Here is an 18,381-nt window from a genome sequence, read left to right on the forward strand (position 1 = left end):
ACTTGGGATGCATTCGCGGCCAGTACAGCTACTGGAAAAGTCTGTTAACGTGTCTGGGGATGGAGCGGAAATCCTCCAGGGACATCTCCATGAAGCTCTCGGGGAGGTACTCCAAAAGCTTTGCCACAAGGTTTCTGGGCAGTGCAGCCTTATTCCGTCCTCCATTGTAGGACACTTGACCACGCCATGCTTGCAGCAAGTAATCTGGTATCATTGCCTGACAAAGCCTGGCAGCGTATGGTCCCGGTGTTTGCTGGCATTCAAGCAACATCCGTTCTTTATCTTGCTGTGTAATCCTCAGGAGAGTGATATCGCTCATGGTAACCTGGCTGAAATACGGGAACTTAATTAAGGGGACAGAGGTGGCCGTTCCTACTGGGCTGTTTGCCTGTGGCTGAAAAGAAATCCTTCCCTGCAGTTAGCCAAGCACGGGGGGGGGGGGGGGGGGGGGGGAATTGGTCCTGAGCTTTTCGCGTTTGGCTAGCAGGGATCTTCCCTGTTACCAGCCACGCGGTCGGGGGAGGGGTACATTGATCATCCCAGGGAATTCATGGCGGGAGGGGGGGGCGGGGGGGGGTTAGTTTGGTTTCTGCAGGGATCTTCCCTGATACCTGCCACGCGGTGGGGGGAGGGATAAAGCGATCATCCCAGAGAATTGGATGGTGGGGGGGTTAGTTTGGTTTCTGCTGCTGAAGGTTAACAGGAAAACCGCAGCAGTCAACAGGCTTTGCTTGGTATGTGGGAAAGGAGGGCGCAGAAGCCGAAAGACAATGGCTTACCATGGCTGCCTGCAAGCTGAATTCTGTTGCCCGGACCTGCGTCTGTGATCTCTAACACCAAAGCCACAGGCACTCAATATTAAGATGGAAAATGCGACCTTGTACTGAAATCACATGTGCTATGTAATGTGAATAGTGTTTTTCACCATGAAAGAGTATAAGCATTGTTCTGTAAAATGTATCAGTTTAAAAACTTCTCTCCTTTCTTTCAACCCTCCCTCCAGCAGCTGCAAATTTTTCAAGCCTCCCTCCTCCGTCCCGAAGGCTATCTCAGATAAGGCGGCGTAGAAAGAGGACGCGAGACGACATGTTCACAGAAATAATGGAATCCACCCGCAATGAAAGAGCTCATTTGAATGAGTGGAAGGACACTGTATCTAAATTTAGGAAAGATGCCAGTGAACGTGAGGTCTTGAGGGACGCTCGAGATGAGAGGTGGCAGGCTGCAACGCTGGGGCTGCTGCGTGAGCAAACGGACATGCTCCGGCGTCTGGTGGAGCTTCAGGAATGGCAGCAGGATGACAGAGTGCCGCTGCAGCCACTGTATAACCTCCCTCCCCCCTCACCATGTTCCATATCCCCCTCACCCAGACGTGTAAGAACGCGGGCTCCAGGAACACTCCAGGCTCCGTGCACCCTCCCACTCCACCCCAGTGGACAGCCCAACCAAAAGGCTGTCATTATATTGAATTTGTTCAGTGGCCTTTTACTTCCCTCCTATCCTCCTCCCAAACCTCACCCAGATTACCTTCTTGGTTCTCTCCCTATGTTTATAATCACTTAATAAAGAATACATGATTTTTAAACGATAGTGACTTTATTTCCTTTGAAAGAAAGCTGGGGGAAGGGGGAGGGTGGGTTGCTTACAGAGAATGAATGAGTCAATAAAGGGGGCTGGTTTTCATGAAGGGAGAAACAAACAGAAATTTCACACTGTAGCCTGGCCAGTCATGAAACTGGTTTTCAAAGCTTCTCTGATGCACAGCGCTTCCTGGTGTGTTCTTCTAATCGCCCTGGTGTCTGGCTGCGCGTAATCAGCAGCCAGGCGATTTGCCTCAGCCTCCCACCCTGCCATAAAGGTCTCCCCCTTACTTTCACAGAGATTGTGGAGCACACAGCAAGCAGAAATAACAATGGGGAGATTTCTTTGGCTGAGGTCAGAGCGAGTTAGTAGCGATCGCCAGCGACCTTTTAAATGGCCAAATGCACATTCTACCACCATTCTGCACTTGCTCAGCCTGTAGTTAAACAGCTCCTGACTCCTGTCCAGGCTGCCTGTGTATGGCTTCATGAGCCATGGCATTAAGGGGTAGGCTGGGTCTCCAAGAATAACTATTGGCATTTCAACATCCCCAACGGTCATTTTCTGGTCCGGGAAATAAGTCCCTTGCTGCAGCCCTTTAAACAGAGTAGTGTTCCTGAAGACGCGAGCATCATGAACCCTTCCCGGCCAGCCCGCGTTGATGTTGGTGAAACGTCCCTTGTGATCCACCAGTGCTTGCAGCACCATTGAAAAGTACCCCTTGCGGTTTATGTACTGGGTACCCTGGTGCTCCGGTGCCAAGATAGGGATGTGGGTTCCATCTATCGCCCCACCACAGTTAGGGAATCCCATTGCAGCAAAGCCATCCACTATGACCTGCACATCTCCCAGAGTCACTAGCTTGTGTAGCAGCACCTCAGTGATTGCTTTGGCTACTTGCATCACAGCAGCCCCCACAGTAGATTTGCCCACTCCAAATTGATTCCCGACTGACCGGTAGCTGTCTGGCGTTGCAAGCTTCCACAGGGCTATTGCCACTCGCTTCTCAACTGTGAGGGCTGCTCTCATCCTGGTATTCTGGCGCTTCAGGGCAGGGGAAAGCAAGTCACAAAGTTCCAAGAAAGTGCCCTTACGCATGCGAAAGTTCCGCAGCCACTGGGAATCGTCCCACACCTGCAACACTATGCGGTCCCACCAGTCTGTGCTTGTTTCCCGGGCCCAGAATCGGCATTCCATGCCTATAACCTGCCCCATTAACAGCATGATCTCCAAAGCACCGGGTCCCGCGGTTCGATAGAATTCCATGTCTATATCCTCATCACTCTCGTCGCCGCGCTGCTGTAGCCTGCTCCTCGCCGCCTGGTTTTCCAGGTTATTGTTCAGCATAAACTGCACGATAAGGCGCGAGGTATTTACAATGTTCATGACTGCTGTCTTGAGCTGAGCGGGCTCCATGCTTGCCGTGGTATGGCGTCTGCACTGTTCACCCAGGAAAAAGGCGCGAAACGGTTGTCTGCCGTTGCTTCCTGGAGAGGGGGGAGGATATACCCAGAACCACCCGCGACAATGTTTTTGGCCCCATCATGCATTGGGATCTCAACCCAGAATTCCAATGGGCGGAGGAGACTGCGGGAACTATGGGATAGCTATGGGATAGCTACCCACAGTGCAACGCTCCAGAAATCGACGCTAGCCCCGGTACATGGACGCACACCGCCGAATTAATGTGCTTAGTGTGGCCGCATACAATCGAATTTATACAATCTGTTTCCCAAATTCGAATTATATAAATTCGGATTAATCCCGTAGTGTAGACATACCCTTTGGGTTGTGATTACCAACACCACTGCAGAAAAAGACAACCAAAGTGCAGCCTGTATTTTCTAAATGTATCAATTTGCTAAAGAATTGTCTGTTGAAATTTTTTTTTGCTGACACTAAACTTGCCACTATGCAGTACTTTGTATTGAGTTATCAAAAAATCTTGCCATTAGAAGGGTCCGTCTCCCCTTGCTTTTCTGGCCATTTCATGTCCTTTATTTCCAGACAGATACAGATGTAGTTGTAAACGATACTGATCTGCACCCCAAAAATGATTTCACAACCAGCAGATTTTGCAGACATACACACGCCAAATTGCATAGAACAACTTGCCAAAGTTTGGAGACTCAACGTTTTAAAACATTGATGGAGGCACCTTTTTAAAGGTGTCATAATGGTCACAGTGGGGTGGCAACAACTCTTCCCTCCCTAGTCTCCGGCTCCTTACCCAGCATGTCTGCAGATATTTCATATGGTTTCTGCCCTTCTTGGGCAGACTGCATCTGCCATTAGCACTCAGGAGCTACACCTTTGCATCCCCTAAACCCCCACACAAAGCCAAAATTTAGATCTATGTTTGTATCTGTATGTAGCGGAGTGAAACTCCTATCCCAAAAAGTTGGAAACGGTGAACATTATATTGTCCCATGCATACAGCAGAGGGCAAGTGGAAAAAAACTTTGAAAGACAGCTCTTGTCATATACACCTTGTACACAATAGGATGCAGGGCTGCTACTAGCTGGCCAGTGCATGGCATGGACTGGCCACAGAGCTTTCTTCTCAGAGATACACACCAGATGCGCTTCACTATAAGACCTTTTAATGTACTGCATGGTACCGTTGATGTTAGCGTACATAAGGTATTTTACACAGAGCACTGCCTAGTGGCTGAAGGGTATAATACAGGTTAGCATTCCATTACATCATCCCCTTCCTGAAGGTGCTTTAATGAGCTTTTTGTCAAGATTAATGCTGTACGAAATGCTAACAGAGAACAGGAGGAACTTAATCTTACAGTATATTTCTAAGCAAATGATCCACACATTTTAACCTGAACCTTGAAAACAGTGGTCAAAATATTCAAACATAGGGTCTGATGCTGCTTGGAACTCCAGTGGGCAGACCCCAGCACTAGCAGGGTGTCCAGTCAAAGTCAATGGGGCAAAAGATGAATGCCAGGGTCTGCCCAGGCAGCGTTCCTTGAATCTTAGGCACCTAAATCTACATCAAGGCACCTACATCAAACTGACCTGACGTGTAGAGGTGCTGTGCATTGGCTTCTGTGAAAATTGGGCTTCTCAGCCCTCTGAAAATCAGGTCCTTTTTATATGGATGTCTAAATATGGACTCCAGGAGCCCAAGTTCAACCATTTGAGCTCTCTGTTTGGATCAGTGCTAAAATTGATGAAGGTCAAACTCTTCTTAAAAGGATTAATATTGAATCCAATGTTTTGAAAATATGAAGATACTAAAAAAAAAAAAAGCAATACCACCCTCCCCAGCTTTCCCATCCAAATTCACAGCCTGAAATCACGCATGTGACATTTTTCCAGCCCATTTTTATTCTGAATCTAGGCGTTTATAACAGGAACACAGAGGCTCTTAGCCACAACAAATCTGCTGGGCACTGCTGTAATTGAGACCTTTCAAAGTCAAATGTTTTGGAAGAGTTCTTGCACTTTTTGTTTTAGAGAACATTTTTGTGCTTGTTTGTTCAAACTTGGTTTCTTCAACAAGAGAATGTTCTCTGGCTCCAACTCCTGAATGTCCTACTTCAATGCCCCTTTAGCTTAAGAAGCTGAATCATCAGTTGCTAATGTGTTTGTTCTTTAGCAAAAAGATTTACACAACTTCTGCTGGGAGCTCCTCCGGAACAAAAGGTTGTTTCCATTAGTCTCTCCATAGAAATGGATACTTAATCACTCTCTGTTTTTGTTTTCATTTAGAATAAATTAGTAGGTGCACTCCTGTAGAAACCCAGCCAGCCTCCATTTTCTATACGCCCTTTCAGAACCTTGTTTATATATAAAACAAAGATTAAAATACATCTCCTCAGGGTACCACAGAGATGTCTGACTGACCTGCATATTAACAAATAGGACCTCTCACACCAATGTATATCAGGAATAACTTCGCTGTGGTCCGTGTAGTTACACCAGTATAAAACTGACAGAGGAGAATCTGGCCCTTGGTTGTGTACGTCAGCATGGAGGCTGACACAGAAAACCTATGGCCATGAAGAAAAACTCCCTTTTTCTGAGTCATTTTGGCAGACCAGAGGCAGCTATAAAATAATTAACGATGACATGCTCATGGAACAGGATGTTAGGGCCAGATCCTCAGCTGGTGTAATCCATGTCCTACTGAAGTCAATGAAGCTATACCAATTTACACCAGCTGAGGATTTGGCTTTGTGTTTTGCTAGTGATTTTCCCCAAACTCACTCTAATGATTCAGGCCTTTTTGCCTTGTCAGTAGCTTTTTGCTTTGCTTCACTATTTATTACCAATGATTTGTAGCTCTGCAGAGGAGGAGAAATTAAAGGCTTTGGATAGACTTTAATGTTTGCTATTTATCCTAAAGCCAAGCGCTCAAATAAATGGATTCCATCTCATTGACACTGAGGTGACCCTGGTATGTGCAATGCAGATACTGTGAGCCGAAAACATCTATCAAAGCCCAAACGATAAAGCATATTAAAGCACGACTGGACCTTGCTTTGTTCTGAAGCTTAACCAGAACAGTCTAAGAGGTTATTTAAATGTCAATGATTTAAACCTGTTTATACAATTGCCTAGCATCAGACACTTCAGTCATGGAGAATGTGTGCACGCTGACTCACTGTACTCAATCTCAGTTTGACTGATAACGGCAATAGTGTTGATGCAATATACTTAAACTTCCGTAAGGCATTTGACTTTGTGCCACACGACATTTTGATTACAAAACTAGAATGATATAAAATGAACATGGCACACATTAAATGGATTAAAAACTGGCTAACTGATAGGCATCTAAATGTAACTGTACATGGGAAATCATCCAGCAGGTTTATTTCTAGTTGGGTCCTGCAGGATGGTTCTTGGCCCTGCACTACCATTTTTATTAACGACCTGGAAGAAAACAAACTCATCACTGCTAAAGTTTTCAGACGACACAAAGGCCTGGTCTACACTATGATTTTAGGTCGAATTTAGCAGCGTTACCTCGATTTAACCCTGCACCCGTCCACACGACAATGCCCTTTTTTTCAACTTAAAGGGGCTCTTAAAATCTATTTCTTTACTCCACTCCCGACAAGGGGATTAGCGCTGAAATCGGCCTTGCCGGGTCGAATTTGGGGTAGTGTGGACACAATTCGATGGTATTGGCCTCCAGGAGCTATCCCAGAGTGCTCCATTGTGACCGCTCTGGACAGCGCTCTCAACTCAGATGCACTGGCCAGGTAGACAGGAAAAGTCCCGCGAAATTTTGAATTTCATTTTCTGTTTGGCCAGCGTGGCGAGCTGATCAGCACAAGTGACCATGCAGAGCTCATCAGCAGAGGTGACCATGGAGTCCCAGAGTCGCAAAAGAGCTCCAGTATGGACTGAACGGGAGGTATGGGATCTGATCGCTGTATGGGGAGACGAATCCATGCTAGCTGAACTCTGTTCCAGTAAACGAAATGCCAAAATATTTGAAAAAATCTCCAAGGGCATGTAGGACAGAGGCTATAACAGGGACTCGCAGCAGTGCTGCATGAAAATTAAGCTCAGGAAAGCCTACCAAAAAAACAGAGAGGCAAACGGCCGCTCCGGGTCACAGCTCCAAACATGCCACTTCTATGATGAGCTGCATGCCATTCTAGGGGGTGCAGCAACCACTACCCCAACCCTGTGCTTTGACTCCGTCAATGCAGTAGAATGCAACACGGAAGCGGGTTTTGGGGATGAGGAAGATGATGAGGAGGAGGCTGAAGGTAGCTCACAGCAAGGAAGCGGAGAAACCGGTTTCCCCAACAGTCAGGATCTGTTTCTCACCCTGGACCTGGAGCTAGTACCCCCCAAACCCAAGGTGGGCTCCCGGACCCTGAAAGCGGAGAAGGGACCTCTGGTGAGTGTACCTTTGTAAATATTATATCTGGTTTAAAAGCAAGCATGTTTAATGATTAATTTGCCCTGGCATTCGCAGCCAGTACAGCTACTGGAAAAGTCTGTTAACGTGTCTGGGAATGGAGCGGAAATCCTCCAGGGCCATCTCCATAAAGCTCTCCTGGATGTACTCCCAAAGCCTTTGCAAAAGGTTTCTGGGGAGGGCAGCCTTATTCCGTCCTCCATGGTAGGACACTTTACCATGCCAGGCCAGTAGCACGTAGTCGGGAATCATTGCAGAACAAAGCATTGCAGCATATGGTCCCAGTGTTTGCTGGCATTCAAACAACATCCGTTCTTTGTGTGTCATCCTCAGGAGAGTGATATCATTCATGGTCACCTGGTTGAAATAGGGTGGTTTTATTAAGCGGACTTTCAGAAGTGCCCATTCCTGCTGGGCTGTTTGCCTGTGGCTGAACAGAAATGTTCCCCACTCTTAGCCACACAGTGGGGGAAGGGTGAAGCCATCATCCTAGAGAATTGTGTGTGTGTGTGTGGGGGGGGGGGGAGGGGGGGGGGGGTTAGTTGGGTTTGTGCTGCACGTTAACCCGGAAACTGCAGCCCCTCCTTTTAAATTGCCAACCCATTTTAAATGGCCAACCCAACGGCCGCTTGGTATGGGAAATGAGGGCGCTGCTGCTTGAAACCATTCCCACATGTTATGGAGGTTAAAGAAGCCAAAAGACTTGTGGCTTACCATGGCTGCCTGCAAGCCGAATTCTATTGCCCGGCCCTGCATGAGTGATCTCTCACACCAAACTGGCAGGCCCTCAATATAAATAAGAGGCAAGATGCGACCTTGTAACGAAAGCACATGTGGTATGTAATGTTAACAGCAAAGTTTACCGTTAAAGAGTGTACCCATTGTTCTATAAAATGTGTCTTTTTAACTACCACTCTCCCTTTTTTTTTCTCCACCAGCTGCATATGTTTCTCCTTCCCAGAGGCTAGCGAAGATTAGAAGGCGAAAAAAACGCACTCGGGATGAAATGTTCTCTGAGCTCATGCTGTCCTCCCACACTGACAGAGCACAGCAGAATGCGTGGAGGCAGACAATGTCAGAGTGCAGGAAAGCACAATATGAACGCGAGGAGAGGTGGCGGGCTGAAGAGAGTAAGTGGCGGGCTGAAGAGAGTAAGTGGCGTCAACTTGCTGACAGAAGGCAGGAGTCAATGCTCAGGCTGCTGGAGGATCAAACTCTCATGCTCCAGCGTATGGTTGAGCTGCAGGAAAGGCAGCAGGAGCACAGACCGCCGCTACAGCCCCTGTGTAACCAACCACCCTCCTCCCCAAGTTCCATAGCCTCCTCACCCAGACGCCCAAGAACGTGGTGGGGGGGCCTCCTGCCACCCAGCCACTCCACCCCAGAAGATTGCCCACGCAACAGAAGGCTGGCATTCAATAAGTTTTAAAGTTTTAAAGTGCAACATGGCCTTGTCCTTCCCTCCTCCCCCACCCCACCTGGTGCTTCCCTCCTCCCCCACCTCTCCCGGGCTTGGCAGTTATCCCCCTATTTGTGTGATGAATTAATAAAGAATGCATGAATGTGAAGCAACAATGACTTTATTGCCTCTGCAAGCGGTGATCGAAGGGGGGAGGGAAGGATGGTTAGCTTACAGGGAAGTAGTGTGAACCATGGGGGAGGGGTTCATCAAGGAGAAAGAAACAGAACTTTCACACTGTAGCCTGGTCAGTCATGAAACTGGTTTTCAAAGCTTCTCTGATGCGCACCGCGCCCTCCTGTACTCTTCTAACCGCCCTAGTGTCTGGCTGCATGTAATCAGCGGCCAGGCGATTTGCCTCAACCTCCCACCCCGCCATAAACATCTCCCCCTTACTCTCACAGATATTGTGGAACACACAGCAAGCAGTAATAACAATGGGAATATTGGTTTCGCTGAGGTCTATCCAAGTCAGTAAACTGCGCCGGCGCGCTTTTAAACGTCCAAATGCACATTCTACCACCATTCTGCACTTGCTCAGCCTATAGTTGAACAGCTCCTGACTACTGTCCAGGCTGCCTGTGTATGGCTTCATGAGCCATGGCATTAAGGGGTAGGCTGGGTCCCCAAGGATAACTATAGGCATTTCAACATTCCTAACGGTTATTTTCTGGTCTGGGAAGAAAGTCCCTTCCTGCAGCTTTTGAAACAGACCAGAATTCCTGAAGATGTCAGCGTCATGTACCTTTCCCAGCCATCCCACGTTGATGTTGGTGAAACGTCCCTTGTGATCCACCAGTGCTTGCAGCACCATTGAACAGTACCCCTTTTGGTTTATGTACTTGCTGGCTTGGTGCTCCGGTGCCAAGATAGGGATATGTGTTCCGTCTATCGCCCCACCACAGTTAGGGAATCCCATTGCAGCAAAGCCATCCACTATGGCCTGCACATTTCCCAGAGTCACTACCCTTGATATAAGCAGCTCTTTGATTGTGTTGGCTACTTGGATTACAGCAGCCCCCACAGTAGATTTGCCCACTCCAAATTGATGCCTGACTGACCGGTAGCTGTCTGGCGTTGCAAGCTTCCACAGGGCTATTGCCACTCGCTTCTCAACTGTGAGGGCTGCTCTCATCTTGGTATTCTGGTGCTTCAGGGCAGGGGAAAGCAAGTCACAAAGTTCCATGAAAGTGTCCTCACGCATGCGAAAGTTTCGCAGCCACTGGGAATCATCCAAGACCTGCAACACTATGCGGTCCCACCAGTCTGTGCTTGTTTCCTGGGCCCAGAATCGGCGTTCCACGGATAGAACCTGCCCCATTAACACCATGATGTGCACATTGCCGGGGCCCGTACTTTGTTAGAGGTCTATGTCCATGTCCTCATCACTCTCGTCACCGCGCTGCCGTCACCTCCTCACCTGGTTTTGCTTTTGCAGGTTCTGGTTCTGCATATACTGCAGGATAATGCGTGTGGTGTTTACAGTGCTCATAATTGCCGCGGTGATCTGAGTGGGCTCCATGTTCCCAGTGCTATGGCGTCTGCGCTGAAAAAAGGCGCAAAATGATTGTCTGCTGTTGCTCTGACGGAGGGAGGGGCGACTGACGACATGGCTTACAGGGTTGGCTTACAGGGAATTAAAATCAACAAAGGGGTGGCTTTGCATCAAGGAGAAACACAAGCAACTGTCACATAGAATGGCCCCCTCAAGGATTGAACTCAAAACCCTGGGTTTAGCAGGCCGTTGATTTCACGGAGGGAGGGAAGGGGGAGCAAATGAATACAAAACAAATCTGGTCTATTTCTTGTTTTGATCCACTCCATCTATCTTATACATCTTAGGCTGGCAGCAGATGGTGCAGTATGGCTGCTAGCCGTCGTCATCTCCTGGCTGCTCACCAGAAGACGGTGCAGTACGACTGCCGGCAGGACTCAGTCTCCAGGAGACAAAACTTAAAAGGGGAATGACCTGGCTGAGTCACTCCCATGTCTGCTCAGGCGCCCCTGACCGACCTCACGGAGGTCAGCTAAAAGAGCACCCAGGAGTACGACGATGATGGCTACCAGTCGTAATGCACCGTCTGCTGCCAAAAAGCAATGAGCTGCTGCTGTGTAGCAATGCAGTCCCACGTCTGCCAGCACCCAGGAGACATACGGTGACGGTGAGCTGAGCGGGCTCCATGCTTGCCGTGGTATGGTGTCTGCACAGGTAACCTAGGAAAAAAGGCGCGAAACGATTGTCTGCCGTTGCTTTCACGGAGGGAGAGAGGGGCCTGACGACATATACCCAGAACCACCCGCGACACTGCTTTTGCCCGTCTGGCACTGGGATCTCAACCCAGAATTCCAATGGGCAGCAGAGACTGCGGGAACTGTGGGATAGCTACCCACAGTGCAATGCTCTGGAAGTCCACGCTAGCCTCGGTATTGTGGACGCAGTCCGCCGACTTAATGCACTTAGAGCATTTTGTGTGGACACACACACAATTGACTGTATAAAAATGATTTATAAAAAACTGATTTCTATAAATTCGACCTAATTTCGTAGTGTAGACATACCCAAAGATTGGAGAAGTAGTAAATAATGAAGAAAAGAGGTCACTTATTCAGAGCGATCTGGATTGCTTAATAAACTGGGCACAAGCAAACAATATGCATTTTAATATGGCTAAAGGTAAATGTATACATCTAAGAACAAAGAATGTAAAAACCAAGAACTTACAGGATGGGGGAATCTGTTCCTGGGAAGCAATGACTCTTGAAAAAGATTTGGGGATCACGGTGGATAATCAATATGAATATGAATTCCCAATGTCACACTGTGTCCAAAAGGGCTAACACAATCCTTGGATGCATAAAAGGGGGAATCAAGAGCACAGAGGGTGTTTAGCCTCTCTATTTTGTGCTGGTGTGACTGCTGCTGGAATACGCTGTGAAGTTCTGGTATCTACAATTCAAGAAGGATGTTGAAAAAATTGGAGAGGGCACAGATAAGAGCCATGAAAACGATTAAAAGGTTAGAAATATACCTGACAGTGATAGACTCAAGAAGGTCAATTTATTCAATTCGGGGATGACTTGATCAAAGTCTATAAGTACCTCCACGGGGGGAAAATATTTGATAATAGGCATTTTCAGTCTAGCAGGGAAAGGTATAACAAGATCCAATGGGTGGAAGTTGAAGCTAGACAAATTCAGACTTGATGTAAGACATAAATATTTATCAGTGAGAGTAATTAACAGTTGGAGCCATTTACCAAAGGTTGTGGTAGAGTCTTCATCACGGGCAATTTGTAAATCATGATTGACATTTAAAAAAAATATAGGCTCTAGTTCAAAGGAAATTATTTTGGGGAAGTTGTATGGCCTGTGTTTTACAGGAGGTCAGACTAGATGATCACACTCTTCTGACCTTGTAATCTATGAATCAACAGCATCCAGACAGAAGCCCTTCTTTCTTTCTTTCTCAGCTTCCGTAAATCAGTCAGGTCTGATGAAGAACACCATCCAGACTGGAAGAGCCAATGCTCTCCATGAAAAGAAACATGGGTAATTTTCAAAAAGTCAGTGATGCGTACAATAGAACACCCTACTTTTGACAGCATAAGTTAAAAAAAAACCACTTAAATAAAACCATGAACCCTAATTATCACCAGAGAAAGGTTTTCAAACCCTGATCCTCTTCTTTTCTCAATGTGCAGTCCTCTGCTTATTTGAGACTGTGATGTATCTGCTGTATTTCCTAAATCTTCACCTCCATTTAAGCCTTGCACCTCTTACTGCTTACCAGTTTAAAGCCAAATTATGGCTACTCCAGAGCAAGTGCAACAAAAGAGAGAAGATGTACGAACCCTTCCATCCTGCCCCCTCCCAACCCACTTTGTGCAGTCAGGCAGAGGGTAGTCATAGCTTGGTTGCAGGCTCTGGGCAAGGGGCTGGGATGGGCAGCTATTGCTGCCAGCAGCACTAGTAGTTACAGAGGAGACATAGCTCATAGGGAAGAGGAATAGGAATGATCCTGTCCTCCCTGGCATAATGGCAGGCCTCTCTCATGACTTGAGCACCTCGCTGTAGAGCATTAAGTGATATGACTACACATCTATCACCTGCAGTTTGCTCCTCTCATTCTTTCTTCAAGGGGAGAAGTGTATGAGCTGTGGAGTGTTTTGTTTTGGTAGGGTGAGGTTTTTTGGGAGAGGGGGAGGTTTGCCTTTGTCTGTGAATATAGAAATATCTCAGAAGTGACCCTTTCCCTTTAGCCTCTCTTATGGGATATCAATTTTCCAAATGCTCTTTTGTGATGCAACCTCGAAATGTGGTATGCCTTATTCATTAAAGGCTACCAACATTTCTTCCTTTAGAATTCTTCAGGGGCTGCTTAATCAGCATGGAAGGGGAAAAGAACCCAGGAGATGCTGAGGCAGTTGGGCAAGTGAATGGAATGACAGGGGATTCTTGATGGAACCTGGGAAACTCCAGGAAAAAAACCACCCACATATGATGTGCTTCCATGATGCAATCTTGGGGTTAGAATTCTCCAATATGGAGAAATTAGGGCAATCAGAGGTTGGTAGCTCCATATAATGGATTTAGCCAAGAAAATTGTTAGAGGTCAGGTAAATGCATTGCAGGCACTGGTAATCAACACACACAACTGTACACATTGCATGAAAAATAAAAGACTAGCAGAAGAATACAAACTCTGCATTCTTCCCAGCCTGAATAAATATTTTTTGTGGTACTTAACTAGCTGTAGCACTTGTGAACTGTAAAATACTGTCACTTTAAGCTGGGTCTTGAATTTTCAGAAACTGATAGCTGGATTTCACTTCAAAACATTTACAACTTCTATACATCAAACACTGTCTGCTATTTTTAGCAGTTTTTCATGATGCTATCTGGTTCCATTATGAAATTTTCTATTTTACTGCTTCATTTGAAGCATGCATGATTTGTACAGTTCTTTTTCAAAGTCATGTGTTGTGTCAGATTACTATGTGCCACAAAAATATTTTCTGTATAGTTCTGTTGTTTAGGGACTTAGGTGCCAATCTTGCAATTGGGTCTGCCCATTCAGTTCCAATTGTATGGTGCAGATCAGAAGCCATCTTTGGTCAGATCACAGCCGTTAAAAAGGAATTTGTCCTCAACGGATATAATCTCATTAAAGAATTGTTCTGATATTATGATAAAGTAAAAAAATCTTGCCGATGAAAGATGGATATTCAATATGCACCATATATCAATGAACCTAAACGTTTATTTTTTGCTGTAATGCAGAAGCAAAAATTACCTTAAAATTTAGATATTCCCCAGGATCGCCTGAAAGCAGGATGGTAATGTACTATATTTAACATACTATTGTGTCATTCTGATAATAAGCAAATTGCTTTAAGATCAGTATTAGCTTTAAATTAATAATGCACAGCACGACATCACTATTCCAGCCACTTACTGAGTCTTCAGACTTCATGTTATGCAGGGAGTTACCAATTTTCTGTGTTACTTAATTCTTTTCCTTTTTGTTTTTAGAGAATAGGGATTCTGGCATAATTAAATGAGAATACAATAGCACAACTAGTTCAGTGGTAAATATGCACTTCCTTAACAAGGGCATGCGTAGAAAATACTGCAGCAGAGAAAAGCAGACTGTACCATGCTGTCTGTAGATAGGGGGTTTCCTATAGATGTTATCTTTTACTCCAGTGTCTGAGAAAGAGGAAAGAAAAAGGAAAGAACAAAAGAGTAAGCAAACAGTTTAGACCGTGCTGCTTCTGTTTATTCTAAAAAATAAATAAATAAATAATCACTTGAGCAGAGACCATTCATTCATTTTAATGTGTAGTAACTGCTATTACAATACAATGCAACATTTCTCATCATTAGTACACACTTAAAACATTCTGGGCTGCATAGCTGCCCAAATTTTTCCATCAATCCAAAAGGGATATATTAATATGGCTCCTTACCCATCAGGTCATTTAGTAGATGGGTACTTAAAAAATTCAGCCTAACATCATATCCATAAATTCAACAGACCTGTGCAACCAGCAGTAACATTTAAAGACAATGACATCTTCTAGGTTTAACATAAAATAAAGTTGTCTCTTTGAGCTTCTCCTAGTGCAAACTTGTTTATACACAGAAAAATATGAAGAGTGTAACTCATTCACTTCTGAGATCATGTTTAACAGCTAACATATTTTCACTCTTCAGAAGAAATAAGGTTTTTTGTTATTGTTGTTCTACAGTTCACAAAGCAATGCAAAATCCATTGACAATTTAGGAGAAAATGAACACGTTCCACAATTGAAGCTTAAAAGCTAAGCAGTGAATGCCTACCTGGAACATGGAAATGTCTAGGAGCCTGCTGATAGGCAGAAGGCGAAGATTTGCTGTCTGAATACATGGATAAGCTTGGAGTGCTCCGACCACTTTCACTGCCTCCAAAGGGAAGAGCAAAGAAAGCAGATAAAAGAAAAAAATGGAAAGCAAAGTAGAGTACTTCAAGCATAAAAAGCTTACTCAAAATGACTTGTTAATCCAACATTTTTAAATAAATAGTTCTGTGTAAAACCTCAACTTGCTTATTGGCACCATGTCTGGTTTCTGATGTGACTCTCTTAGCAAAGGCAATACCATACAGTGGTTCAAACACTAAACAGATCTAGGAACTGGAGTTTGCTATATCAGCAATAATGCATACTTGATGGATAACATCAGGTATAAGCATCAGCCTTGTAGCTCTGCTTTGAAATCTAAAATTCTCTTTTAAAAATGTGATGCTGTTAAAAAAATAAAATAAAAGAATCTCAAGGAATCTGTAGGTCCTTTTTTTCAAACGGCTCCTTCATAGCCTTAACTGAGCACATATATTAGGGAATTTTAGCAAAGTTTAAGGTTATGGCATTAAATTATAGCCTGCCCTAAAACCACCAGTGAAATCATTCAGTAATGTTACATTAGATTAGTTCAAAGCAGGACTGCACCAAAAAGCAGCTGCTATGGCTGAGTCATGTCTTATTGGATATATAAATTACAAAATAGACTGTTGTTGAGATCTTGTACTATGTTTATTCTAACTCCCCCCCCCCCCCCCCCCCGATAACTCTCCACGGGATTTTATTCATATGCAGACAGGGTTGGATTATCAAGTCATGGATCTATAATGCCATAGCCAACTTGACAGAATTTAAAGGTACATAATATTCTATTGATCCGTACCGATTTATACCCTTATTTTGTTAAATACTCTTCAAATACTCCATTTATTTCCTGTCAATTAATCCTCAGAGCACACTCTATGGCATTATAATGCTGCTTGGCAAACAAAAAAGTAAAGCTCTACTTTTTTGGGACTTGTAAAATCCAGTTCATGTGTAGCATTGTTAAGCAACTGGTAGCTAAACATGATATTTTTACAAAACATAGAACTGCTGACAATTTGCAGTAACCACTTGGAGCGCAGAATTAATGGATATTAATGATGAAGGTACAGCAGTTCTTTTGAAGAAAGGCCAGCAGCCCAGAATACAGCTTTAGATGTATCATTAAGCATTGCCATGTGGGAGAGAGGAGTTAATGGGTAGCTTTGGGTTAGTAGAAAGCCCATAGCAAAGGTGAAAAATCTGGTAAACTGGGGATGAAGCAGGGGATTGCTAACAATTCACAAAGCCGAGCAGCCTCTGTTGAGGAGTACTGGAGAGACATTAAATACAGTCCCAGAGAATGTCATGTACTCCATCATTTTAACCATGGGCCTGCTGTTGATGGGAGTATTGCTATTGACCCTAATAGGAGCAGGAGAAGGCCCCATGGGAACAGAGGAGAGTGCTGTGCATCTCATGAATATTCCTGCTAATTAAACAATTTTATTGTGGGACTGTTACTTCCCTGTACAGTGCGGAATTAAATGAAGATCATTAAAACTACAAAATAATGAGGAGTCACTGCCATCGTTTATCTGGTAGCAATGACTTGATAAGTCGGTAACAACTTTTTAAAAAGTATTCTGCATAGTTCAGAGACTGAAACTGGAACAACATTAGTTGATATTCTCCAAGTACTACCAAGAACCGAGGGCTTGATTGTGGAGTTACTGCAAGCCCTGAGTAAAGGCCAACGTGTCAACGTGCTGCCCTAGGAGCAAACCAGAAGCTAAACTGTGACTGACAGAATCACAGTTTGGCTTCTGGTTCCCATCTTGCTCCAGGGAGAAAGCCAGGTGTGCCAGCCATTTACTGGGCACAGATTACTTCCCCCTCTGTGCCAGCTCAGCTGCTGCACTTGACCCACTCCCTGTCCCTATTAACCCACCTATGTAGCAGCCCTGTAGAAACATCTCTACCCTTTACACTGTACCACACAATGCTGATAGCAAGGGAGTGTCTTATACTCCTTTATCCCCTTGCAATGGGTGCATGGGAGAAATCCCAGCCTCACCCTAAATAACAGGGAGCATGGCATGGGAAATAGCTGCTTCCTGGTTAAGGCTTATGCACCCCATTGTATCCCAGTTATTATCACCCCCATGCAGTGTCACATCCCAGGGTAGAGTTTGCCTGGAAAGGTTGCTAAAAAAATCAGAAAGGGCATTTTAAAGTTATGGTGTTTTCAAAAGATGCCTGTCCTTCGCGTGCTCAAAATTCCTGTATCACTAAACATTTATAATTGGGGTACTGGAAGGCATGGCCCTTAATACATCACATACTTTGGGCACTTAAAATAGGATAAAAGCCTCACCAGACAGGATTGGGGCCCCATTGTGCTGGGAATCATATACATACAGACAGAAATCCTCTAGAGCAGGCGTTATTTTCCTGTTATGTTCAATGGACCAGAAGGAAGAATGGAACAGGAGGAGAGAACTTGGGAAGAGAGGACAGAGGCAGGAATGCAAACACATGAAACTGAAGGCTGCAATTCTGCCAACTGCTCTGTGTGGGATCCATCTGTGTGGAGTAGTTTGTAAGATCAGGGCCTAGATTTCTATTAAAAGAAAAGGAGGAGGCAAGCTATTCTTGGGGCCCATTATACCATACAAGCTGAGCCACCATTTAAATTATTAAAATTATGTCAAAAATTTGCCACTGATTCTGAAAGTGTGTAGCTGGATTTTGCATTTTACAAGCCAAATTATTAATATTTAGCAATAAATCAAACTGAAGGCCAAAGTAAAAGGTCCTATTAGCTTACAACAACCCCTAAGATCCTCTATAATTGTCTCTTGCCTGAGGTTTCCCTGGGTAAAAACTGAGTAAAGACTCCATGTCTGATCCCATAGAATATACAACTACTGGAGAGAGCAGTTTTATAAAGTTTTGGTTTGGTTCTCTGCCATTAGCAGGGTGAAAAAATAGAATCATGAACTCTTTCCTGGATTTCATTTTATTTTATTTGGAAAGAATCCTGAAAGGTTTACTTTGAACTTAAGTACCAACCA

General features: G+C 44.9%; 1 protein-coding gene across 1 annotated transcript in view; it reads right to left on the reverse strand.

Annotated features, from left to right (window-relative positions):
• ABLIM2 (actin binding LIM protein family member 2) overlaps positions 1-18,381 on the reverse strand; it is a 156,072-nt gene that overhangs the window by 39,981 nt on the left and 97,710 nt on the right. The window contains exons 13-14 of the mRNA XM_065405740.1: positions 15,282-15,383; positions 14,595-14,648 (exon numbers count right to left, since the gene is read on the reverse strand). Of these exons, the coding sequence (XP_065261812.1) occupies positions 14,595-14,648; positions 15,282-15,383 (156 nt within the window). The remainder of the gene's footprint in view (positions 1-14,594; positions 14,649-15,281; positions 15,384-18,381) is intronic.

The sequence above is a fragment of the Emys orbicularis genome, chromosome 5 (genome assembly GCF_028017835.1).
Source record: "Emys orbicularis isolate rEmyOrb1 chromosome 5, rEmyOrb1.hap1, whole genome shotgun sequence".
NCBI lineage: Eukaryota > Metazoa > Chordata > Testudines > Emydidae > Emys > Emys orbicularis.